Genomic DNA, 25,348 nt, shown 5'->3' with positions numbered 1-25,348 from the left:
CGCATTCGCGGGCAGGGGCTTCTGGGAATTGTAGTCCATGGACATCTGGAGGGCCGCAGTTTGACTACCCCTGCTCAAGCCCATCCTGTCTGCCCAGGCGTGGACACTGCCCACTCCAGCCCAAGACAGAAGCCAGGGTGCCAGCATTTTTGGACCAGCCACTGACCCCCAGGGGCTGAGGTGCAGAGGGCAGGCAGGTGTTGCAAAACCCTCATCCCTATATAGTTCGCTGAGCTTGGGGTGGGGTGGGGGGCGATCCCAGTTTAACTATCTCGGTGCTGGAAGCAGCGCACGTAACCGTGCCGAGTGTGCGGGCGTCCAGGGCAGGGCGGGTCCTTCCACTTCTCCCCGGGGCACCTATTTTGGCGCCCTTCGCGCAAAGCCCAGGGATCGGCCCGTGGGGAGGAAGGGTTTGGGGCTGGCAACGGGAACCCACTTCAGCCCCGGCCTTTTGGCTCCTGCTGCAGGCCTGGCCCGGGGGGGGGGGGGGGGGGCGCGTCGGAGGCGGCTTGGGCCAGGCCGCGTTGCGTAGTTACCGGCTGGCGGTCTCCTAGCAACGAGCCGGGCTGTGGTGCCAAGGAGGCCGCGAGGCCCCCGCCCGGCGCTCGGCTCTCCCTGCGGGCGCGATGGCGCAGGACGGGCCCCTCCCGGAGGCCGCGGCCCCTCGGCCCAAGGAGGAGCGCCCGGAAGGGCCCCGCACCTGCGACTCCTACCGCGTCCACGAGAGCCTGCCGCCCCGCTTCAACCACCCCGGCTGGTTCCGTGGCTACAGGTGAGGCGGCCCAGCCCTTCCACGGCCCCTGCCGAGGCGCGGACTTGAGGATCGCAGCATCAGGCCCATCGTCATGGACACGACAGCCCTGTAGTGTAGTTCAGTCCGAGCGGTGGCCGAGCCCTCCTTGCGGCCGAGAGGGGGGGATGCTGAAGGCTGCTTTCCCCAGATGCGTCCCACCCTGGCAGCAGCCCACCGGGTGGGAGGGGGTGGGGACGGCGCCCCCCCTGGCCCTGTCCTTCCTTGCATCCGCCGCAGAAATGCTGCAGTGAGGGTCAGAGGCCCTGAAAAAGCCCCCTCCCAGCCCCTTTCCCGCCTGAGCCACCAGGAGCAGCTCCAGCTGGGCAAAGCCACAGGCCTTTGAAAGGCAAACCAGGGAGAAGGAAGGCCCTTCCCCATCTGGGCCCCGAGCAGAGGAGGCACACAGTAGATGAACCATAGAATCATAGAGTTTGAAGGGATCTCCAGGGTCATCTAGTCCAATCTCCTGCACAATGCAGGACACTCACAACTACCTGCCCATCCACAGCGACCCCCAATTCCATGCCCAAGTGATTTGCCCCACCAAAAATGTCCAGAATCCAGCCTGGCCTGGAGGAAATTCACCTACAACTCCACAGTGGTGACCAGCAATTCCCTGGCTATGCAAGGAAGGGCCACAAGAGGCAAACACTGGCACATCCCTTCCTGCTCACCCACTCACAATCTCCCTAAGTTCACAAGATCAGTATTTCTGATAGATGGACTATCTAGCCTTTGCTTAAAAACTTCCAAGAAGGAGAACCCACCACTTCCCAAGGAAGTCTGTTCCAGTGAGAAACTGCTCTGTCAGGAACTTTTTCTGGATGTTTAGCTGAATTAATTTCAACCCATTGGTTCCGCCTGATCCTCTGGGACAACAGGAAACAACTCTGCTCCATCTTCTCTATGACAGCCCTTCAAGTATTTGAAGATGGTTATCATATCACCTCTTAGTTGCCTTCTCTCCATGCTAAACAGACTAAGCTCCCTCAACCTTTCCTCAACTTGGCCTCCAAACCCCTCACCATCTTTGTAGGCCTCCTTTGGACATGCTCCAGTTTCTCTACATCTTTCTTCAGTTGTGGTGCCCAAAACTGAACATAGTACTCCAAGTGAGTCTTACCAAAGCGGGTAACATTACTTCAACGTGATATGGGCTTTATAATTCTTTTAAGTATTAACCCAAAATCTGGTTTGTCTTTTTAGCCACCAAGTCACACTGCTGACTCATGTTCAAGGTATAGTAAGCTGCACCCCATCCAGGCAGGGGAGATGTGCTTCCTGGTCCTGTCCCTTTTTACCCAGCCACAGGACCTCCATCTTGGAGGGTTTGAATTTCAGGCGACTCTGCCTGAGCCATCCAGACAATGATCCAAACATTTGGCAAATGTTTCGAGGGGGGGGGGGGTAGAGTCTGGGCAACCATCCATCAGGAGATAGAGCTGGGTTTCACCTGCATACTTGTGGCATTACAGCCCAAACTTTGTACCAGCTGTGCCAGATGGTGCCTATAGATGTTAAAGAGTGTCGGGGAGAGAACTGGTCCCTGCCGCACCCCACAGGGGAGTGCAAAGCGGCCAGACATCTCTTCCCCCACTGCCACCCTCTGTGTCTGGTTCTGGAGGAAGAGATCAGCCACTGTAAGGCTGCTCCCCGAATCCACATCCCAGCAAGATGGTGGGCTAACCACTCATGGTCATGTTGATTGGCTGCTGCCAATATCATTTTTTGTACTGGGGTTTTATTGGGGGTTCCATGTTTTTTGTAAGCTGCCAGGCCGAGTGGTGATCAATAAATACAATTATTAATAAAACCACATCAAACACGGCTGACAGATCTAAAAGCATGAGGATAGTAGAGCCGCCCCAATCTAGCTGGTGCCAGGAATCATCCATCAAGGCAACCAGTGCATTCTCCACCCCGTGGCCAGGATGGAAGCCCGACTGAATGGATCAAGGGCCTAAAACACTTCCTTCCCACACCCCTGCCGTGATCGTCACGGCTCTCCATAATCTTTTTGCAACCCACAGGTTGCCGGATCCCATAATCTCCAGCAATGGGTCTCAATTCTACTTGTCAGAATTCAAGGATTTCCTGGATGAGCACCTGATCCAGCACGTCACCTCAGTGACTCTAGGGGTCCACTGGAAAGGGGGGGGGTAGCCAAACAGTATGGCACAAGAACAGCTGGCCTCTTAGAATAAGGTGACCAGATTTTAACATTGGTAAAGCGGGACACCATTTACCGGGGGGGGGGGGGTCTTGATTAAAAATTTGGTCTATATGGAGCAACAAAAAGTTTCATAGAATGCATAGAATGCAAAAATAGTATTGTAATATATATTTTTTACTTGCAGCATAAGTACAATTTGCCAGGTGCCCCCAGATGTCCCTCCAAAAGTGGGACAATCTGGTCACTTTATCTTAGAATAGCACCCAGAATCCTCTGCAGCATGAAGGGGAAACTCAGGGCATGATTTCCCTGATGTAAGAAAAGTATTAGAAAACTGCAGTTATCTTCACTGCTGTATCTGGTTACAATTAATCTCTACAGCTGTCAGTATTTGTTTTGGAACATTAAAGTGAGGGAGAAATCAAGATGTGTGTGTGTGTGGGGGGGATCTTGTGCCAAGGAAATCTGACATAAACGTGATTTCTGTCTTACAGAATAAAAGAGCGCAATCCATTGTTCAGAACCACCAACATGGACTATGGCGGAAAACCTCCCACCGTACACGAAATGCCGGTAAATGCAAGGCCAGGGCTGATCGCAGGAGAGGTGGCTTGTACTGGGCTGGGAAAGGTGTCTTCGTCCGGATGTGCCCCCGGCAAGGCAACCTATAGAGCCAGAAGGCCTGGCTGGTCCCCTTCCAAATATAGCATTGCCATCTCAGAGTTGGGAAAGCCTGGAGGTCTGGGGGGTGGAGCCTGGGCTGGTGCAGCCATATTGTGCAAGGGAACGGTCATGTAGACATCACTTGTATTCTGGAAGCTCACAAGCTCCCCTTTGGAGGATGGCAACCGTGTGTCTGCAGGGTTGGGCCCTTTGGCATCTGAAGTGGCCGTTCGCGCCCAAAGCAGCCAGCCCTGCACCATGGTGCAGCGCTGGCTGCTTCAGGCACGAACGGCCATTTTGGACGCCAAAGCGCCCTTCCTGCACACAGCCCAGCAACCGGGTCAGGCGGACGGGCCCTGCCACAGGACTCTAAACGGAAAGGGGTGTTTGCGGGCTTAGCTTGCAGACTGATCAGCAAGGACAGGGAGAAGCCAGGGCAGGGGACTTGTGCTAGGAGGCTTGGGGGAAGGAATGCCCTCAGAGAAGGGCTGTGTGTGGCCATTGCTATGTGGAGCTGTGGATCTTGAGCAGAACCCTCGTGAAAGACACCATCCCCTAGAGCAGGGGTAGTCAAACTGCAGCCCTCCAGATGTCCATGGACTACAATTCCCAGAAGCCCCTGCCAGCATTTGCTGGCAGGGGCTCCTGGGAATTGTAGTCCATAGACATCTGGAGGGCCGCAGTTTGACTACCCCTGCCCTAGAGGAAGGGTGGGCGGGATGACACAGACTAGTGCTCTCTTTCTAAGAGAGGTGCCCCCCCCCATTTTCTCCTCTATGATTTGTATTGTAAAAATATTTAAAATGCAGAGGCTGGCAGGCAAGATTTCTCCTCCTCCCCATATCTCCCGTGTGCCTGGCTGCTCTCTCTGTTCCTCGCCTCTCCCCTGGTTGCCACACTCACTTTCACCTGCCTCTTGAGGCCACCTTGTGCCCATTTCTTCTCCTCCAGCCCAGCTGTCAGGTGACTGTAGATTGCCCCCCAGACACAAATCTTTGGGTGCAGAATACTGAGTTTAATGAAAGCAAGCAAATTAATCCAAACAATACTTTGTTGGAACTGAGGTGCAGCAAAACAGGCTCAGGATATAATCCCGCAATCGGCTCCCCGTCCCTCCTGTGAAGTCTTCCAAAGACCAAGCAGCCCTGATAGCCAGGCCACTCAAGGTCAACATTTCACACTCCCGGAGCCCAGCAGGGATGGATGGGGGGCGGCGAGGTCCCAAAGCTGAAGGAAACAGGACAGGCAATAAATGTAGGCTGAAACCCCTACATCGACACATCTAACAGTTACTAATATTTATGGCAGAAACCTGGCACTTCTGATACCAGTTGGCACAGGTCCAGACTAGACAGGACACCCAGCTGAGTTCTTTTGACAGTGGGACATGATTTCAGGGAGCAAGCAGCCCCATAGCAAGATAAATAGCTCCCCTCCTCAGGAATGCTTGTGAACCCAACTCCTGTTAGAGGCAATGTCCACACCAGGGGTAGTCAAACTGCGGCCCTCCAGATGTCCATGGACTACAATTCCCATGAGCCCCTGCCAGCGAATGCTGGTAGGGGCTCATGGGAATTGTAGTCCATGGACATCTGGAGGGCTACAATTTGTCTACCCCTGGTTCACACCAAGCACAATGGGAAGCAGCCCCAGCAGGAGATTGGGCCCCTCAGCAAGACCAGCCCTGGCGGCCGGAGGGCTTCTGCTCCTCCATCCAGTGCATAGCAGACTTCAAGTCCTGCTGGTGAAGACCTTTCCGTGTCCCGCTGCACCACGAGCTCCTCAGGCTTGTCTAAAGGAGTCTGCGATCCCCCCCTCCCAACTAGCTCCATCTACTTCATGGGGTGGGGGAGGGACTGCACAAGGGATGCAGCCCATGATGTACTTGAGCAAACTCAGTGGGAAGGTAGCCCTCTCCCCTCTATTCTGCTGCTAGAGGTTTCTTTTGTATTGCCACCCCCCACAGCCTGGTGCAAGAGAACAAGGGAAGAGCCAGGTAGTGGGTAATGGAAAAGCCCTCTGCTAGAGGACAGCTGCTGCCAGTCAGAGGAGCTCAAGCTCACAGGGACAGGCAGAGGTTCTGACTTAGAAGGAGGCAGCTTCATTCCTGTCTATGTATCCCTGGAGACGTAGATGCAGCTGCTCAGCATCCAGGCCCCAGGTTCCCTCTGGGCATTTCAAGAGGGCTAGGGAGCAGTCTGCCTCAGGCTCTGGATTGCCACTGCAAGACCCTTGGAAAAGGTCCCATTCTCCAAAGGCCCCTCTTCTCCCTGTATTGGAGCTGTCTTTGCTGTGCAGCCCGTTCTGTTGTTCAGACTTCCCCCATGGTGGCCATGGCACTCCTGAATCTGACATGAAGCACTTATTGTTTCAGGGTGAGGTTTGCTTCTGAACCCCCTTTTAAAATCAGTTTCACAAGTATTGTCCTATTTTGGCGACACAAGGAGCAGCAGTAGCACTGAATGCCTCCCGCACCCCAGGAAAATGAGTTCAGGTCTCCTGTGGCCATCCAGAGTCAGAGAGGCCAGCTTTGATGTGGCTGCAAAGTAGGAGACAGATCTAGGGGCCAAGTTTCCAAGGCAGTTGCCCTAAGCAGCTTTTGCCCCTCCATCCTCGAGAGGCTGTTGCTTCTAGCTCAGTGAGAGAAGGATGCCGTTCCAGATAGAACTGCCTCAGGCTGCAGGTTTGGCTCCAAAGGCTAAAATATCTCCTTGCCTCTCGTTCCCAACAGACCCACTTCCACGCCAGCCCACATGCCTTCACAGACCATCTCATCAAGTTTGGCATGTACAGGAACACCGGGATCAACACTTCAACAGAGAAGAGTGACGTGACTGGCCCAGACAACTTCATCACTTGCTTTGACACGTTCAACTTTCACCCGAGTTACAGGACGGGTGGCCCGTCCTTCTGTGAGTAGCCTGAAGCCAGGGACTCTGCTCTTTCCTTTGGCTTCTACTGGCTGAACGGCTGAATCACAAAACAAGAACGTTTGGAAAATTCCTGCCTGAAGAAACATTCAGGAATGCTTCCACAGATTTTTATTAGATCCCTTTCCCCGTGGTAAAAAGATGCCTTTTGGGTTTAGCAGTGTTTCTTTAGCATTATCATTGCCATTACAAACAATTGTGAATTAATTACATGCTCTTTCTTGTGCTGTGGGGCTTCACACTTAATTCTGTGTGGTTTCAAATGGGTGTCAGGAGACTGCAATAACTACCACACAATTAAAGCAAGAAAATACCACATGACAAGTTCAGTAAAACAGGTCATGAGAACCACAGTACACGGCCAAGTCATGAAAAATGCATCACGTGGCAAGAGCAAAAAGAGGTCAAGGAAACATCACATAAAAACAAATGAACAGGTAACCAGTGAACATAGAATAATTTGAAAGCACTTCCAGGGTCATCTAGTCCAAGCTCCTGCACAACTACCTGCCAACCCACAGTGACCCCAATTTCATGACCAAGAGATCCCTCCACCAAAAATCTCCAGAATCCAGCCTGGCCTGGAGGGAATTCACCTACCATCCCACAGTGGTGATAGGCAATTCCCTTGGTATGCAAGGAAGGGCCACAAGATGCAAGCAATGGGAGCATTTCCACACCCTTTAAATATAGTGTAACGCTTACCTTATGAAGTTGTTATATTCTGGCCCCTATACATGACGCCGCCAATATCCAGTGTCTGGACAGTAAATGGCCAGCTACATCCTCCATTTTAAAGTGCTAGTTGGGGACTCCCAAAAAGTGGATTTACCAACCTATTTAGCACTACCTAATGGAGAGCAGCCAGCAGACAACCAGCCAAAGATGAGTATGGCGGCTCAAAAGTGCGAAAGGCACCTGCCTCGTCCCGCCCTTGCTCCCACCCCCTCTTTTGGGGATGGGAATGTCATTTTTTAAATATCTGACATTTTTAAATGTCCCTGCCACCCTCAGCAAGGGAACTTCGTGGAGTGTGCGTGCATGCAGGGGAGGGGAGGGGAAACAGTGGCAGCGAGTCCTCACTGGGTAGTGTGTGTGTGTGTGCACACGCATTTGCGCACAAGGGGGGAGGCAGTGGCAGCAGAAGGAGGGTTTTTTTTCCGAACTGTACTGCCTGGAGCAACGAATAGGCATTCAGTTGTGCAGGCAAAGGCAAAAAAAAATTTCCCCAAAGTTGTAGCATAAAGCATGCCTCTCTAAGCTTCCCCCCATCAGGAACATGATTTATTTTGAAAAGAAGCAAGACTCGTCATTGCATAACCAGTGGTGATATAGAAGCACTATGCATCTATGATTAGATACATAGGCGTTTAAATGGAGATATAAAAGAATTAGCGGGCATCGCGGGGGTCCTTCAAAACATGGAGAAAGGCTGCCTGGCTTGATTTGCAGGTGGAAAAAAGTTGCATATAAATCGCATTGCTCCCGCCATTTCCAGCAGCACTTGTGGAGGGGGAGAAGTGTGAAATGGCGGCAGAGAAGAGTGAGACAGCAGGAAAGGTGAGGAGGGGCCGGTGTTATGCCACTCAGCTGGTATGCTATTTTTAACCATTTGTGGAAATGCTCTGGCATATCCCTTCCTTCCCACCCTCTCACAATCTGCCTAAGTTCATAAAATCAGCATTTCTGTCAGATGACTAGCCTCTGCTTAAAAACTTCCAAAGGAGAACTCACCACCCAAGGAAGCCTGTTGCACTAAGGGACCACTGTGTCAGGAACTTCGTCTGGATGTTTAGCCAAAAATTCTTTTGAATTAATTTCAGCCCACTGATTCTGGTCCAACCCTCTGGAGCAACAGAAACAACTCTGCTCCATCTTCTCTACGACAGCCCTTCAAGTATTTGAAGATGGTTATCTTATCACCTCTTAGTCATCTTCTCTCCAGGCTAAACAGACCAAGCTCCCTCAAACTTTCCTCATCCAAACTCCTCACCATCTTCATAGCCCTCCTCTGGACATACTCCAGTTTCTCTACATCTTTCTGTAATTGAACACAATCTTCTGATTCTACTGGGTTTGAGGGGAGGTAAATAATTTTACAAGTTGTCTATGAGGCTGCATATATATTCTGAATAAAACCACTACCCCACCCAGGCCTGGCCTAGATAATTTCCCTCTCCAAAATCTCAGGGAAAGGTATCTTTGTTACCACATGAGATGCTTTTTAGATAAGGAATCCAAGGACTGAACCTGCAAGCTACTATTATGGCACTGAGCCACAGCCTGTCCCCCAAATTCAAACCCCCTACTCACTTCACTGAGCCATCACATAGTATCAGTGGGTATCTTATAAACCTCCCTGTACATCTGCTTCAGAAAACTGGGATATAAACCTGAAAAAGCACACCATGTGACATGTATAAAAAGAAAATGGGCCTTGAAAGACAATTATTCTATAATTTTTATTATAACTACAGTTTGGTAGAGAACAGTGATGTGTATGTGTACAAAACAAGAAAATTGAACAAAACACAAATGGCATCTTTTTGCCAGGAACAGTCCACCTTGCTGAGAAAGCCCGAGGAGGTGCTCATTCTCACAGATGTCTTCAGCATCAATGTTGAGTGCCAACGTAATGCTGCCTACCAAACAATTCTCTCGTAGGGCATGGTAGGGCCAGCCCAAGATGAGGGAAACATTGGCACTGTCCTCTCCCCCAGCAAGACACAGGCCCGTGATTCTCCACCCACCCTTCTGGCTGGTGCCCCAAGGGCAGAGAGTCTGGTCCCAGTCTGGAGGCCAGCTGTGGGACCTTCCCACCAGCTGTGTGAAGTGCTGGCTCCAGTCCTCCAACAGAACACAATTAACATGGTAACATTACATAAAACATATATGATACAGCCATCACATTATACTCACTCCAGGTCAGGAATGTCACAAAAGGCAGAGGCCCCTGGAACCAGATGGCCACTGAACTTTCTGGGAAAGGACCAAATGAAGCTTTAAGAACATTCACATGGGAAAAGTCCATTGCTACTTTCCATGTGAGGAAGTATTGGCAGAATCTTGAGTTTGTTTTTTCTTGTATGTTTCACACCACTTTGAGGGGTTTCTGGGTGGAGGACACAAGGACAAGTTTTCTTCTTCCTTTTCCACAATCACTTTTTTTTAGTAGTTTGCAGGGATCCTAAATGTGCTTTAGAAGTATCTTCTTTTCTCTCTGGACAAGAACAAATCAGAATAAATGTCCCTTCATTAAATGCTGATGAAATCAAGGGACTTCATTCAGAAGTGGAAGCAAGATGGAGCTCAGAAGCTTAAGTTGCTGTGTTTGAAATCTTCATACTCTTGAGATACAAAATTTACTTTTTGAACAAAGGGAACAAATAAGCAATCCAATAAGTGGTTCAATAAACACCTGTAAAATAAACCTTGTCCTGGGATTTAGTACTCTCATTCTCTCTTGTGGCACTATTTTCTGCATGCTTGCAAATTGAAAAATGGCAGGCTCAGGGCAGTGACTTCAGCAGGAACAGACTGAAGAGAACCTGGTCATTCTGCTTCCACTGTGGGAGGGCGAATCACAACATAGCTGCCTGCCCCTCTCCGGTAACTAATGAAAGAACTGAGATGCAGCGGGGGCAGCCTCTTCTGTAAATGGGTGCTTTGGGTATCAGAAGCCCCCAAGTATTTAATGAAATCTTTGATCCCCCACCTTTGAGATGGTGATCTGCTGGTTGACTTCCATCACTGAGATGTACCAATTCCAAAAGATAAACAGCCCTGACTGTTTATGAATGTCCTTTCTCCTGCCTTTCCATCTTGTATCCCCGTTAATTTCTCCATTCTGGAATTCAAAACAGCACCAGATTTCGACCAAGCACCTGTGAAGATTATAACCAAGAAAAACATAAGAGCAGTTAAGGCTACCTGTATCTTTTGTTAGAGCTCTAACATTTTCTGCAATGTCACTTTCATGTAAGCAGTTAAGAGTCAGTGCATGTGCGCCTCTAAAGAGAAAATGCTGCTAGTGAAAATGTAATTGTAAAATCCATAGCTGGTAAGAAAGGAAGGGCATTGCTGCCCAATGCCCAGCATCACTGTTAAAGCTGGGATTGTGTAAAACGTTGGCTTACAAACCTGGCCTGACTAGCAATACAGTCGAAATGCTGATTCCAAACATTATTCAAAATAATAATCATAATAATAATTTAGAAATGGATGATCTTTTATCGGGATGCCTGCCCCTCAGCTTGTGCATGTACAAGCAGCACAGAGAGAGACCTCAAGGATATTTATAGAGGAGCAGCTCTCATCACCTTTCTTTCTGGACCCAGGCTTCCCCAGGGAGGGGGGAAGATAAAAAGGGATCATTGAAAATTTGCCAACCTGGTCTCTCCCTCTAGGCACATGACAACTCCCTTGTGGAGGATAGGCCAGCCTGGCTCTGATCAGGGCACAGTCCGAGGCTATCTGCACCACCCTCCCTCCCAACCACTAAAAGACTACTTACAATATAGAGGGCAACGATCCTGCTCACGGCTTGTTTATTTACAGGCCAGCATTTTCCTGCATACCCAGTCTGCAAAAACCTTGACTATGGCTGTGAGTGGGTCCTTTTCACCACCGTTATGACAGGCACTTGACCGCGATGTTTGAAACCAGAACGAGCAAGCTGGAACCTCTAATGAATCACGGGGTTGAGGAACAGACTCTCTTTCTGAGGCTGCAGATGTTCAGCCAATCCCTCTGTCTCGCTCAACACACCCACTAACTCACAAAGGCTCTCAGCATTCTTATCTGTGCTTCTGGGAGCTGTTCCCACATCTGTAAACAGCCCGTGGCGCCACTTTTATTTTACTGAATAAAAGAGTAAGGGGTAGTGGGGAGGAGGTGGGGCGGGACCGGTCCGGGATAAAAACTCGGAGGGGCCAATCAGGAGCCACGAAGGCTTCGGAGACACTCGGGGGGCGGGTGGGCCTGGCCGCCTTCTCTTGGCCGGCGGAGCGGCGACGCCGCGAGGCTGCTCCGCCAGCCGAGAGAAGGTTTTGAACAGCTGCGGGGCGTGGGTGGACCTGGCCGCCTTCTCTCGGCCAGCGGAGCGGCTTCGCGGCGTCGTAGATGCTGTGAGGCCGCTCCGCCGGCCGAGAGAAAGTTTTGAACAGCTGCGGGGCGCGGGTGGGCCTGCCGGCCGAGAGAAGGCTTCAAAGAGCTGCGGGGCGTGGGTGGCCCTGGCTTGGAAGAGCCACGGGCTCCCTTGCCTAGGGCCCGCTGTATTTAGAACACAGCGGGCTTGAATACTAGTTCAGAATAAAGCTCCACAAGGCCTACACCTTCCCTATCCCCTGCTGCCTCCCTTGGAAGGCTTTTGGTTAACAATTCCAGGAACTAGGTCTAATAGTGATTGTGGCACAGGGGCAACACTGGAGGGACCTGGGTTCACTTCCCTATTGAGGGAGTCTCATAGAGTCATTCCTTCTACTCAGTGAGGGTACCTTATTTATTGAACCCATTTCTACCCTGCTTTTGTCCCCAGTGGGGATGCAGAGCAGCTGACATCATGTTCCTCTTCTCCACTTTATCCTCAGAACTGCCCTGCGAGGTAGGTTATTCTTTCTCTCTATCAAATTTATAGTCCACCTTCCTCCTTGGACTCAAGGTGGGTTACATGTTAAAATATCCCCATAAAACCCAACCCTAAAAACAACACAAGTCCAAAAATTACTGAGATGGCAAGATCCCTCCTACCTAAACAGTCAATTAACAAGGGTGCACTAGATATTATAGTGGGTCTTGAGGAGGGCCCATTGGTCTTGCTAACCTGGCCCAACCAAAGACCCGGTGGAAGAGCTCCGTTTTACAGGCTGTACAGAACTTTGCCAGCTCCATGAGGGCCCTCAGGTCTCCCAGGAGCTCATTCCACTAGGTCAGGGCCAGGACCGAAAAGGTCTTGGTCCGGGTCGAGGCCAGGCATCTCTCTCTGGGGCCAGGGACCAGGCTGAGTGAGCCTAACCCAAAGGGTGCATGTGTGGATTCAAACACAGGTCTCCCAGATCCTAGTCCAACTGTGCTGTATTGACTCCCTGGAATCCCTCCCTCCCCCCTGAATGGATCACAGAAGAGTGGGTCACAGACACAACTGTTCCTCAGCTTCCAGTCCCAGCTTGATTCTCAGACTTGAGACTTGGGGACTTGCTCCCAACTCTCTACCTTCTTGTTTATTTCATTGTGGGCAGAATTTCCTGGTGGATTGCAGGCCTATTTTTAAATAATTACTTAGCAAATCACATTACGAGGCCTGTCTTGTGATCAACAGGCCTCAGGGCTCTTTTCCAGGGGAAAAGAAAGATCGTCTACCTGGAGCACATTCTTCCTACTCTGCATTGTCAGTGTCTTGCGTTCACAGTTGCTTTGGCGACAAAGTGATGTAGGGCCGAACTGTCCACCAGGGGTCAACGGAGCTGCCTATGAAGCTGGAAAAGGAGAAAGAATCCACACCTATCAATGGTTTTGGTTAAGCAAAACAGGGGGATCTGGGGGATCGTTTCAAGCAAGGTAATATTTTTGGCCTAACAATCCACCCCTTATGGAGCACTGTGTTGAATTATCTCCAGCTCCAAAAACAGTGAATGTGAACTCTTCCCACCTGAATAGCTCCCTTTGAGCCCAGCAATGCCATAGAGCATGGGTGGTCAACCTGTGGTCCTCCAGATGTCCACGGACTACAATTTCTATCAGCAAACGCTGGCAGGGGCTCATGGGAATTGTAGTCCATGGACATCTGGAGGACCATAGGTTGACTACCTCTGCCATAGAGACAGGTGTGATTCCTGGTACTAGGCCTTCTGAGAGCTAAGCCTCCCCCCTCCATACTCCAAGGCGCCACTGGCCTTCGGTCCAGGTTTCCTCCTACAAACCCACATGGCTGCCCTCCAAGGGAGACAGGCCCATACATCTCATCTGCATCATGCTGATAATTGCTATGGATAGAGATTAAAAAATTTTTTTCTGGCTTTAAGGCAGCCCCTCTCCAACGCTTAAAACAATAAATAAAACCCCAAGTACAAAAATCATACAGGACCTAAAAATGTATCTATTAAAAAATTTGCCAACTAAGCATTTGTTCCAACCATTCATAATTCCCCAAAGAGCCAGTACACAGCCAATGGAACTTTAGTCTTTGGCTGGGCTAAGGTGGGGCGAACAGCCTGAGAAAAAATGCTGGTGGAGGGGACCTGTTGCCTGGCTTCTTGGTTTTTGTATGGCTAAAGCTGTGCCTTCAGTAAATGCATAATGCTAGAGCCAGCTTGCTCAATGGCTTTTAACAGCCACTTACCAGGAGTCAGTTGGGGAGGCTCAAACCAAGAGCCTCCCTTAACTTCCAAATGAACAGCCACTTAAGTTAGAGGAAGACTCTACAGACTGGAGGATGACTTGAAACTTGAGCCAAAGCTAAAGTCAGGGTGTAAATATTTTAATATATTTTTCTACCATTGGTTGTTGGCGGCCAAGTGGGGGGAGGAAGGTTGAGTGGGTAGGGTGGGTTTTAAAAATTGCTTTTACTGTATCATGTTCTGTTGGTTGGATTTTGTATTGAGATTTCTGATGTTAGCTGCTGCAAGCCAGCTGGCTGGGAGTGGCAGTCTAAAAATCTAATTAAAAAAATGCATCATCAATCAACAAATTGATAAATCAAGATGAGTCATGATGTTCGTCTGTCTGTAGCAGTAGAAAAGAGCAACTGCTACTGGACTCCAGCTAAAATTATAAACTAGGTTGGTAACATTGCGGTAGGGTCAATCTCAGCATGCCTGCTGGGGGACTACAACAAGTGGTAGGGCAGGCAGGTTGGTTCTAAGGGAACTGATGTGATGACTGCCACCAGCCTGGGTGTCTGCCTACTTGTCCTACATCATTTAGAAGTAAACTGGTGTTCCAAAGTGGCACAAAAGAAACTTTCTAGGAAAAAACTGGAACTTTTGATACCTGTGAATTGGGGAAGCTTGGCTGCCTGAGGCCATTCCGAAAATGCCTCCTCCCCTTATGTCCAAGAGTATATCAAGGGGAACATTCATATAGAAGGCGGGCCTGGAGAGGACAGCGCTGCTGGTGGAAAACTCCAACCCAATCAGACAGAACACGGCAGAGCCCACTTGCAGGGCATGACAGAGGAGAATACATCCTCCCCTGGATGCACCACATCTGATATAGCTTGTAAAGCAGAGCTTTTAAGTGTTCAGAGCTTGTTAGCATGGAGAGCAGCTCCACGTGATAAGGAGACGCAGGCAGCCCTGTGTGACATTTTTGCAGGATTCTTTGTTTATCAAACCTCTCAGATTCATTCTTAGAGACTGATTTGGGAATGGATGGTTGTGAATCTTGGAACCACTCATTGCTCAAATGTCTATGGATCCATTCAGATGGATCATCCTGGCTGATGTAGATAGAGGCTTTGAGGCAGTAAATTTGTAAACTTGAACTTTGTCCTTTTTGACAGGTCAAGGCTTACTAGGAAAAATTAAAAGCACCAAGGGCTATGCTAATAAATACATCTCTGGCATAGTCAGTTTTCAATAAACAGTTAAATTGCAGACCCAGAAGGAAAGTGACAGGAAGAAAGTTGATTCCTTTTAAACATGGTGTCGGAAGAGAATTTTATGGATACCATGGACTGACAAAAACAAATAAGTCAGTTCTAGATCAAATCAAGCGTAACGCTGTGCACCGTATCCCCGTGCCGGCAAGGCGGTGGACCAACAGCTCGTGGTCCACGATGTCAAAAGCGGCCGACAGGTCCAGAAGAACCAGCACTGCCGACCCGCCCTTATCCAGCTGGCGACGGAGGTCATCCAACAGGGCGACCAGCACCGTCTCCACCCCGTGGCCAGGTCGAAAGCCAGACTGATATGGATCAAATGCCGAAGTTTCTTCCAAGAATGCCAGGAGCTGGTCGGCCGCGGCCCTTTCAACCATCTTTACATTACAAGACAAGTGCCAGGAAAAGTTGACGGCAGCAGGAAAAAAGGAAGACCAAACATGAGATGGGATTGACACAATAATGGAAGCCATTTTCCTTAGTTTGCAGGTGCTGAGCAAGGCTGTCAATGAAAGGATGTCTTGGAGGACATTCAGAGTTGGCATCAACCAGAAGCGACCTGAGGCCACTTAACATGCAAGTGGATAGCAGGGCATTATTGAATAAGACTTCTTTCTTCTACCCTTCTCAGTCTGGTTTCTTTGGCAACACTAAGAGATGATGTTCAGGAGTAATTCTCCCCTAATGTTTTATTCAATCTGTCTGCTGCTTTTAACACTGTTGACTACACCATACTTTTTGTAAACCGTTTAAAGCCAAGATTTGGAGTAACAGATACTGTTTGTTGCTTTTAGACTTTCCTACCTGATCAACGACAGGTAACTTCTTTCCGGAAGTCTGGTTCACCACCATGGGGATTGCCATGTGGTGCCTCTCCTGATGTTTAGTCCTGGTTTTAGACCTTTGAGTAAAAAATTGGAGCTGGGAGTTGTCAATATGCTCTGTTCTAAATCAGTACTTGGATACTGTTCTCAAGGGAATGGAGATTGACAAGCTGAAAATGAAGACAGGACTGATTGTGTCCGGGAAGATGCATTTTCTAGAGGGGAAAGCTTTAGTGAGGTTGGATGAGGTCCAACTAATTTATGTGAATAGTCTGGGGATATCTTGAGATGCAGCCTAGCCTTTTGAACATCAGGTTGGCTCGGCTGCCAACATCACACTTCATGTCCTGCCGGCCTAGCTATGCAGTATTGCTTTATGTAAAACTCAGGACTACTGTAACACATTCTATGTTGTGGATTATTAAGGAGTGAAAATAAAACTGCAAGCATACTCTTATACAGACATAGGGGGTGGCCATACTTGGAATACTGCATAGATTATCGGATAACTGTCTCAGATAGTTTATTGTGGAATGACAAAATACTGGAAAAGACATCAAAAAAGTAATCAAGAGACTGGAAGAGTCTGGAACTTTAAGTAGCAAAAACCAAAGATGGGTGGTACGCATCAGGGATACACATAACAACACAGTAAACATTTTAAAAATGATGTTTGGTTTGGAGAAAGCTTGAAAACTTTGAGATGGATTTTAGAAGTTTTGGAGGAAGCTTGGCAGGATAAGAGGCAGAAAAGGAGACTGAAAGGTATGAGACATCACTTGAGATAACATTTGGTTCTTGGTCTGAACCCAGTTTATTAAGTTTTATAAATGTACGAATGTACATAATTTCTTATATACACATTATTTTTTAATTTAAAAAGTACTCCTCAAAATCAGACAGCGTCAAAATCACAAGTGACAAGGTACTGCAATTCAAATGGAAATCAACACAAAGGGATCTGACACATACCCATGGAGGCATATACATACTTGCAACCTTCAGGTCTACTTCAATGAAGAACGTAAATCGAAGGGATGCTCAGCAGAATTTGTACAGTGAAATGAAAAATGGGATGCTGACATGAATTTAATCCTATCTACACAGTATTTTTAAAAATAAAGTGCCATTTGAAAATCAACATTCTAGGTTTCAATTCCAGACTAAATGTGTCATCCTAAACAGAGTTAATTGAAGTCAAAGTTAATTGAAATCAATGGGCTCAGAAGGGTGTAATTTGCTTAGGAATCTAAGACTGCTTGCCTATGACACACTGACTTTCTAACAGCAGTGGCCCATCACTTTCTGCCACTTGCTCTTGTAGACAGATATGTGCCTTATACTTTTTATTTAAGAAATCTTTCTCTCCAGGGGCAAAACTGCATATTATAGTGGGGAAGCCATATATTCTGTTGTTTGGGGAGGGGCTGTCATGGCATTCATATTTGTGGGCTGGATTAGGAGTACAACATGGGATAGGGATTTTTAAACTGTACCTCTCTCCAATTTACAAGGCCCAGAGGAACTTGAACTACTCTGTCGCTGCTATGAACTTTTTTAAAAATGCAAGAAATATGGCCCTCTCATTTGGTTTTGCTTGATTGCAATAATCCCATTATCAAATGGCCCTAAAGTTCACATATCTTTATTGTCTCGCAACATATTTCTGGAGTACTATGCCCAGTTTTGGAGGCCTCAATTCAAAAAGAATGTGGACAAAATTGAGAGGGTGCAGAAGAGAGCAACAAAAATGAATCAGGGCCTAGAAACCAAGCCCTATGAGGAAAGGCTGAGGGACTTGGGAATGTTCAGCCTGGAGAAGATGTTGAGAGGGGACATGACTGCTCTCTTTAAGCATTTGAAAAGTTGTCAGAGGAGGGCAGGGAAAAGTTCCTTTTGGCAGCATAGGATGGGATTCCCAGTAATGGATTTCAACTATGTGGAGAACGATATTGGCTAGATTTCAGGAAACATTTTCTCACAGTCAAGAGTTATTCAGCAGTGGAATTGGCAGCCTAAGAAGGTGGTGAGCTCCCCTTCACCGAGTCTTCAAGCAGCTGCTGGACAGACTTAACAAGGATGCTTTAGACTGATCCTGCGTTGAGCAGGGTGTCTGACTAGACGGCCTGGATGGCCCCCTTCCCTCTAGAAATCCATTATTCTATGATATTCCAATTTGGAACTTCCAAATACATTAACAAAAAGAGCTGATTGGTAGGACACCCGCTTTGCATACAGGCAGCCTCAGGTAGCACCTACCATTTCAAAGGATTGGGAGGGGGGGGCAGCTGGGAGAGACCTTTCTCTGCCTGAGACTTTGGAGAGCAGGGGAGGTCATAGTAGCCAAGATGCAGTTAGATCGAGCTTGTCAACAGACAGCTTGATAAACTCAAACAATTCTTCAAATGATAAATACACCCTAACTTTATGTCTTGGAGCTCCTCGGTCTGTACACAGAGCACTCCTACTTTAATTTCTGGTCCCATTAATTGCAATGAGGCAGATGCATGAGTCTGGGTTTGCTTTCTGCTTTGCTTTCAGAGGGCACAAAGCACTGAAGGTCTGCTGGCATGTACTGATCGTCCCATAAATAAATATATTTAAAAAAGCCAAACAAACAGGCAAGCATTCTAAATTAGCTTAATTTTTGTGATAATGCATTTTCTTTCCATCCCAGCCGTTCATAATGGATGAATCATTCAATAGCACAAGAAGGTATGCAGCTAATGCTTAAGTGCATCGTAATTTAAAGCAGGGGTAGTCAAACTGCGGCCCTCCAGCGAATGCTGGCAGGGGCTCATGGGAATTGTAGTCCATGGACATCTGGAGGGCTGCAGTTTGACTACCTTGTCTTACAATGACAACTACAACTCTGCATGGTTAGCTGTGCTCTATAAACTGTTATTCAAAAGATTTCCTTAAAGCACCTTTTACATTTTTTTCTTTAAAATTCTACCAAAAGAGAGGAAAAAAATAGTACACATTAACGGGAAACACATTTCTTCACATTTGTGAGTACAGGTGTGACCCATCAGTATTTATCACTTTTCTCTTTTGGTTTCCATTAAGACATTGACAGGATAATTGGCATTACAACATTCACAGAAGTCAATCTGTCAGGAAAAAAGCATTTATTTTTGTAACGTATGAAAGGCAGAACAAGGGTACTTTGCACCATGGGCAGAAGGATCGGCTGCCCAGTCCGAGTATCCCAACGTCATGTTAAAAAACCCACCTCGTTCAATACTGACAGCCTTCCGAATTACTTTAACAATGGCAAAATGGCGCTGTAAAACAGAAAGTACTTACAAACTGGTGGGCTCATTTTTCTCCAGACAACGGGCATTTGCCACCACAGGTTTATCTGTAAATTCTGCAGACCCTCCCTCGAAATCTTTATGGGTTTGATTCTCAGCTATTTGATCTTGGTAGGTCAATAATACTCTCTCTTTCAGTGGTGAGTTACAAATCTTGGGGGCACTGCGTCCCACCCAATAGTTGCTGTGATCTTGGACTTCCCCTTCCTTTTCCTTGACAGGGATCTCATAGGGTGTTGCACTAACATTAACCCCCTTGGCATCCATACTGGGCTCCTGTAGAAGAGTGTGTTGCTTTGAATCTGCATGAGAACAAGGCTCTTCATCACCAAAAGGTCTGGCTTTTGCAAGACTGACCACTCCTATCCTTAAAGGGACCTCTGCTTTTTCTGATACAGGGGGATATAACTCCTCTGCTGGGCATCTTTGATACAAGCCTGCCTCTTCTGTCTTGCTTTTGGAACCCAGGATCCCTGTCTGTGCAGGAGCTTTCTCTCTATCACCTAGCAAACCTTCCTGCCTCCTGAACATACTACTCTGAGGTAGTGACAATTCTATGCTCTGATTTTTCCTCAAAAGCAGAGATTTTCTCCTTTTTGAGGCATTTTTGAAGCCTGCTATAAACTTGCTGGAAATTTTGAACTCACGTGGGCTTTTTCTTCTGAAAAGTGACATAGGCTTAAAATAATTTTGCAGTTTGCTGTTTTCAGCCTTTTCCTTCCAAGATAGAAGGTTTCTCTGCTTGCCATCAGAGACTCCCTTTCTGTCTACTCCCATTCTTTTTACAGATATACCTTTTGCTTGCACAGTTCCCTGGTTGCCCTGTAATTTCACTATTGCTTGGCTGTGAATGTCTTTTCTGCAGGTTATAGTTTGCTCCCCGGTTTGAGAAACATTTTCTGCACCTTCTCTTTCAGTTCTCAGAGGGCTTCTCAACTCAGTCATTGGTTGGCATCCCTTCTTTGCTCTCTTATTCTGTTTTGATAAGGCAGTGTCTCTACCTTCTAAATACTTGCGCTTTGCTTTTGGCTGAGCAGTTTTCACAGTTCCAACAATTTCAAAAGCCCCAGTTATTTCCACAGTATTTGAGGAATCTCTGGCCTTTTCTGCCAAGAATCTCTGAATTTCTTGTTCAATGCTATCATCACTATCCAAAGAACTGCTATCTTCTATCCTGGGCATGTTGATCCAAGGGCACTGATCACTTACTGCTGCTGCTTGGTTATCTGGCCCAGAAATTGCCTGGCATCCCTTTTCAAATGTCAACGAAAGCTGCATGACCTCTGCACCTTTGGTCGTTCCTTTCATCATGTACTGGGACCCCTTCTGTGTAGTTTCTTCCCCAAGGTTGCTTCTGGATCTCATGAGGCAGCTCTTTAGCAAAGTGGGATTTTTGGATTTGCAGACTTTTTCATGGAGAACATCAAGTTTATCCTCAAAAATATGCATCTCAGCATTACCAAATCTAACTTTCTTCTTGCACTGAATTTTTTGATCTTTGGATTTTTTCTTTAGCTTCCGTTTTGACCTTAAAAGATCTTTGATGGCTGTATCTAGATCTTCATCGCTGTCCAAAGAACTGCTCTTGTCATCGGTAATGTATTTCTGCAGACCTTGTCTCGCATTTTTTAAAAGCCCTCCTGTGCCAAGAAGTCCTTGTGACAGAGGGGTCATAAAATGCACAGGACGGACAGTGGCTGGAATTACTTTTTGCTGCCTTACAGCCCTGCCTATTTCACTGTTTTTCACACTGCTCACAACATTCTCCTTTGGGGACGCAAAGGGTTTTGAATGGTTATCATCATCCAGGTGGCTACAGCCCATATTTAACAGAGCCAATTGTTCATCCTGCCTCTGTCTTGATACGCTGCGTTGTTCCTTAAAATGCCTTTTATAGTCCAGGGACAGTTTTAATGTATTGGGGAAGGACTGCTTAGGACTCCTGATTTGATCACCCAGCTGCCCAGAAGACAGATTTGGGGCAGTGTTTGAAGCCTTATCAGATTTTGTGATTAAATGTTCAGTCTGTGCTTTGATAGCCAAAAAAGCTCTTATCTCCTGTTCAATGCTGTCATCACTGTCCACAGCATTACTGTCACTCTCTTGGTGGGAAGGAGGGAAACCCTGGAAGTGGAAGAAAGGGTCTGTTAGGAGGGTTCTGCTGTCACTTGCCACAGGGGGCGGCAAGATGGTTTTGGAGATGTCCAGGATGGCTTCTGCACACATAAGCTCAGCTGCAGTGTCTGCTCTGTAGGCCTTGGCCAAACTGTTTGCTGGAGAACTGCAACGTCTGCCTTTCCCCAGGTCACTACAGAGGGTACTGGTCCTACTTAATTCGGTTGGCTTTGAGCTGATCTGTTTCCTCTTGTTGCTTAGGGCTGCTCCAGGGTTTTCTGGCAAGGCACTTTTCTCAGAATGGATTGTCAGGCTTGCAGATCTATCAGCTAATCCCCCGGCCCCAAACTCTCCCTTCTGCGAGGGAACACAGCCAGCTTGGGTATCTGCTGCTTTCTTGACTTTTTCTAGCTGGTAGAGCTGAATTGCTTCTTCAATGCCATCATCACTACTTGAATCGGATATACTTGCACTTTTGGAGCCTTGCTCTCCTCTGGCTTTCCCAAACCTCCGCCTGATCTCACTGCCACTGCCTTGCTCCAGAATGCAGGAATGGTCAGTCCTGAGAATGTTAAGATGCACTTGGCTTGTTTTTCGGACATCCAGGTCTTCTGTTTTTGCCATCCAACATTTTGGAGAAGTGCTGGCGTTCTGCACCTTGCCTCCTTGCTTTGAAGAATATGGGCTTGCTTTGCTAGTTCCGCTTTTTTGACTTGTCACCTTCTCTTGTGCCTCTTTCTGATTCAGACTCCTACTCCCTCCGGACACTGTCTTCTTCCTTGCTTGCTGTTTCTTTTCATGTAGAAATTGCTCTATCTCAGCTTTTATACTCAGTTCGAATGAGTCGTCACTGCTCACGCTGCAAGGGGAGGGGGCCCACCGGAGTGCATCATCTCCCAGAGAGTCAGGGGCAAGGGGCTGAGGAATCAAATCTGTTTTTACACTGTCAGAGAACACATTACAAGTTACATCATAGGAAGGATTCTCCCTTCTGAGACTCTTGCCTGCACTGGCACTGGGCAAGGTCTTGGCATTGTTTGGCAAGGGTGGGATGTGCTGGTCTTTGTTTTTCAAGTACTCTTGAATGGCTTCCTCTATCTCTCGATCAACCGAATCATCGCTGTCAGAATTCAATGAGAGGGGCCCCAATTCTGAACTCTCTTCTACTTCCATGCCATCAGAGTCAGCTGGGCAACTGCGCTGGGCATGCTTAGCAGGTCCCTGAAGTGGCAGCTTGCCACTGCCCCTTACCTTCTGACTTCTGATTTTCACTCCCTTCCTTTTTTTCGGCAAAACACTGCCATATTCACTGGTAGTGTCCAAGGACGACTCTTCACTTTGCAGGTTGTTTATGATCATCTGCACTTTGGTGCTTACGGATGTTCTAGCAATGTCATCCTCAGATTCTGAGAAGCAGACAGGGTATCGAGAGCACCTAGCCTGGGCAAAAGGCTCCCATTTCCTCTGAAGGGCTACCAAAGGGGAGGCATTCATAAGAAACATTGTACCAGGTGACTGAAAGGGCCTGCACAGTTCTCAGGCAAACCACTCTTCCATCCTAACAGAAAAGGAAACAAAAAGGAACCTGTGACATATCAAAACCACAAAGACAGACCAGAGAAAACTGCAGTGAAGTTTCTCACTCAATTTTGTTTTATCCTAGCTTGTCAGAGAAATGTTATTTAACTATATTATTTAAATCACTAATAACTCCAGCAATTTTTAAATTAAATCACACCCCCTGAAATGAATAATCCAAAAACACGATGATCTCAAAACTGCCTCAGGAACCTGCATCCTTCAAATGCAACCCGCAGGGATAATCAAACTGTGGCCCTCCAGATGTCCATGGACTACAATTCCCAGAAGCCCCTGCCAGCATTCGCTGGCAGGGGCTCCTGGGAATTGTAGTCCATGGACATCTGGAGGACCACAGTTTGACTACCCCTGCGCTACACGTTGCTCCATCTTTGCTCCTTTCTATGAGGCAGCAGAAGTGATGAAATGGATGCAAATCATATAAAGAATGGGCCAGGGCAATCCTGTAAAAACCCATTTCAGTCCCGAGACTTGCAGCTGGACAACCTGAAGGGACATGCCAATGGGAACGTTGTTCAGAAAGACAAGAAGTTATTTATTTTTTTTTTTTTGCTTTTAATCCTCTGCTTCTCACTACCTCACGGAGTCTCAAAGCTGCTTAGGATTGCCCTTCCCTTCTTCCACACCTTGTGCGGTAAGTGGGGCTGAGAGAGCTCTGAGAGGACTGCTGCCTCAGAACAGCTCCAAGAGCTCATCGCCAGGACCGCACGCGGGCTCTCCAGGGGGGCTCCGCTTCGGCGGCGGCCAAAGAAAACCGCGTTTCTCAGCAACGGGTCGCGGTTGCAATTTTGCGCGCGCCTCCTGCCTCGTGCCTCCCCGGCCTTTTCGCGCCACCAGGCGGGTTTCCGGTCCCCTCCGCGGCGGAGAAGAGGGAAGCGCGGCCGCCCCCCCCTTCCCTTCCCTTCCCTTCCCTCCCTCCCTCCCGGCGGCCAACTGACCGGGCTCCCCGCCGCGCGCTCCGGCCCAGGCTCCCCGCCGAGAGGCAGCCCTGCTGCGGGGCAGGTGGCGTCCCTGCGTGGCGGCGGGCCCCAGGCCTGCCCGCTCGGCGCTTGTCGCCACGGCAACCGCCCGGCCTGCCGCCGCCCCGTAGCCGGGCCGCAGCCATGCATCCAGGGCGGCGCTGCTGCTGCTGCTGGCCGCCCTCCCTTCCCCGCGCGGGCCCCGGCGCTGCCTCACCTGCCGGTCCCGCCAGGCCAGGCCAGGCCAAGGCAGGCGGGGTGGGGCGGGGTGGGGGGCCGGCCGGCGGCGCTGGACGAGCTGCCTGGCTCCGCCTCGCCGCCGGGCCCCCAACCAGCCAGCCAGCCAGCCAGCCAGCCGGAGGGACAGGCGCCGCCCGCGGGGAGGGCCGCTGGCCGGGGGCGGGACCGGGTGGGGGCGGCGGGCGAGGGCTGCGGCCCGTCCTTCCTTCCTTCCCGCGAGGGGAGTCGCTGGCTGGCCGAGGCTGGCCTGGAGGGACGCGACGCCGCCTCCGAACGGGGCTGCCAGAGGAGCACGAGCGCCCGCGGCTCTCAGTCCCCAGAAGAGAGCCCTGCGGGTCAGTCCGGCCAGGCCAACCGAGGCCCTCCCCTGCTGTTGCCTCCTGGCGCTGCGCTTCTGAGGAGGGTTCCCTCCATGCCCGCTTGATAGACCTCGCCTCTGGACACCTTCTGGCAGCAAACGCCACTTTTTAATCACCCCCTGTGCAAAGTGGCTTTTCCTTTTGTCCACCCCATCAGCTTCAGTAAAGGTAAAGGTATCCCCTGTGCAAGCACCGAGTCATGTCTGACCCTTGGGGTGACGCCCTCCAGCGTTTTCATGGCAGACTCAGTACGGGGTGGTTTGCCAGTGCCTTCCCCAGTCATTACCGTTTACCCCCCAGCAAGCTGGGTACTCATTTTACCGACCTCGGAAGGATGGAAGGCTGAGTCAACCTTGAGCCGGCTGCTGGGATCGAACTCTCAGCCTCATGGGCAGAGCTTTCAGACTGCATGACTGCTGCCTTACCACTCTGCGCCACAAGAGGCTCAGCTTCATTGCATGCCCTCAACTTCTGGGGAGGGTGAGAAATAGTTCTCTGGGCAAGTCTCCCCATTCCCCATTTTATAAAGCTCTCATGTCCCCACTAATCATTTTGAGACAGACTGAATTAAAAGAAGCAAACATTAAAATTAAGGTTGGAGGAAGGGATATAAATAATCTTCGGTATGCTGATGAAACTACCCTCCTGTCAGAACCTTAGGAAGGCCTAGAATAGTTGATTACAAAGGTCAATGAAATAATTAGGAAATTTGGCCTTTTCTTAAACAGTACAAAGAGAAGAATGATGACCACTGCAAAAAAACACATGTCACAATAACAA

The 25,348-nt window shown here is 48.8% G+C and overlaps 2 protein-coding genes across 4 annotated transcripts; one reads left to right on the top strand and one right to left on the bottom strand.

Annotated features, from left to right (window-relative positions):
- The first annotated feature begins 539 nt into the window (after positions 1-539).
- PIERCE1 (piercer of microtubule wall 1) lies at positions 540-8,713 on the top strand. The gene is made up of 3 exons (XM_077307003.1): positions 540-772; positions 3,461-3,539; positions 6,361-8,713. The coding sequence occupies exons 1-3, from the start codon at positions 627-629 to the stop codon at positions 6,547-6,549; spliced, it is 414 nt and encodes a 137-aa protein (XP_077163118.1). The 5' UTR covers positions 540-626; the 3' UTR covers positions 6,550-8,713.
- Positions 8,714-8,823: 110 nt separating this feature from the next.
- PPP1R26 (protein phosphatase 1 regulatory subunit 26) lies at positions 8,824-24,342 on the bottom strand. Of its 3 annotated transcripts, XM_077307002.1 has the most exons (4): positions 24,187-24,342; positions 19,289-22,969; positions 12,917-13,032; positions 8,824-10,443 (listed from the first exon to the last, which is right to left on the bottom strand). In XM_077307002.1, the coding sequence occupies exons 2-3, from the start codon at positions 22,912-22,914 to the stop codon at positions 12,960-12,962; spliced, it is 3,699 nt and encodes a 1,232-aa protein (XP_077163117.1). In that variant the 5' UTR covers positions 22,915-22,969; positions 24,187-24,342; the 3' UTR covers positions 8,824-10,443; positions 12,917-12,959. The 3 variants fall into 3 exon arrangements, with proteins under 3 accessions (XP_077163117.1, XP_077163115.1, XP_077163116.1); XM_077307000.1 differs by lacking the exon at positions 12,917-13,032; XM_077307001.1 differs by lacking the exons at positions 12,917-13,032; positions 24,187-24,342 and adding an exon at positions 23,949-24,154.
- Between the last annotated feature and the right edge of the window lie 1,006 nt (positions 24,343-25,348).

The sequence above is a fragment of the Paroedura picta genome, chromosome 12, assembly GCF_049243985.1.
Source record: "Paroedura picta isolate Pp20150507F chromosome 12, Ppicta_v3.0, whole genome shotgun sequence".
NCBI classification, from domain to species: domain Eukaryota; kingdom Metazoa; phylum Chordata; class Lepidosauria; order Squamata; family Gekkonidae; genus Paroedura; species Paroedura picta.
This window is presented reverse-complemented; position numbering and strand designations above follow the sequence as displayed.

Excerpts from the sequence above, each read along its gene's own strand:
- PIERCE1 (XM_077307003.1), top strand. The coding sequence starts at position 627 with ATGGCGCAGGACGGGCCCCTCCCGGAGGCCGCGGCCCCTCGGCCCAAG. Across the intron at positions 773-3,460 it reads GGCTGGTTCCGTGGCTACAG|AATAAAAGAGCGCAATCCAT; the intron begins GTGAGGCGGCCC and ends TCTGTCTTACAG. Across the intron at positions 3,540-6,360 it reads CCACCGTACACGAAATGCCG|ACCCACTTCCACGCCAGCCC; the intron begins GTAAATGCAAGG and ends CGTTCCCAACAG.
- PPP1R26 (XM_077307000.1), bottom strand. The coding sequence starts at position 22,914 with ATGTTTCTTATGAATGCCTCCCCTTTGGTAGCCCTTCAGAGGAAATGG. Across the intron at positions 10,444-19,288 it reads AAAAATGAGCCCACCAGTTT|GTGCTTGGTCGAAATCTGGT; the intron begins GTAAGTACTTTC and ends TAATCTTCACAG.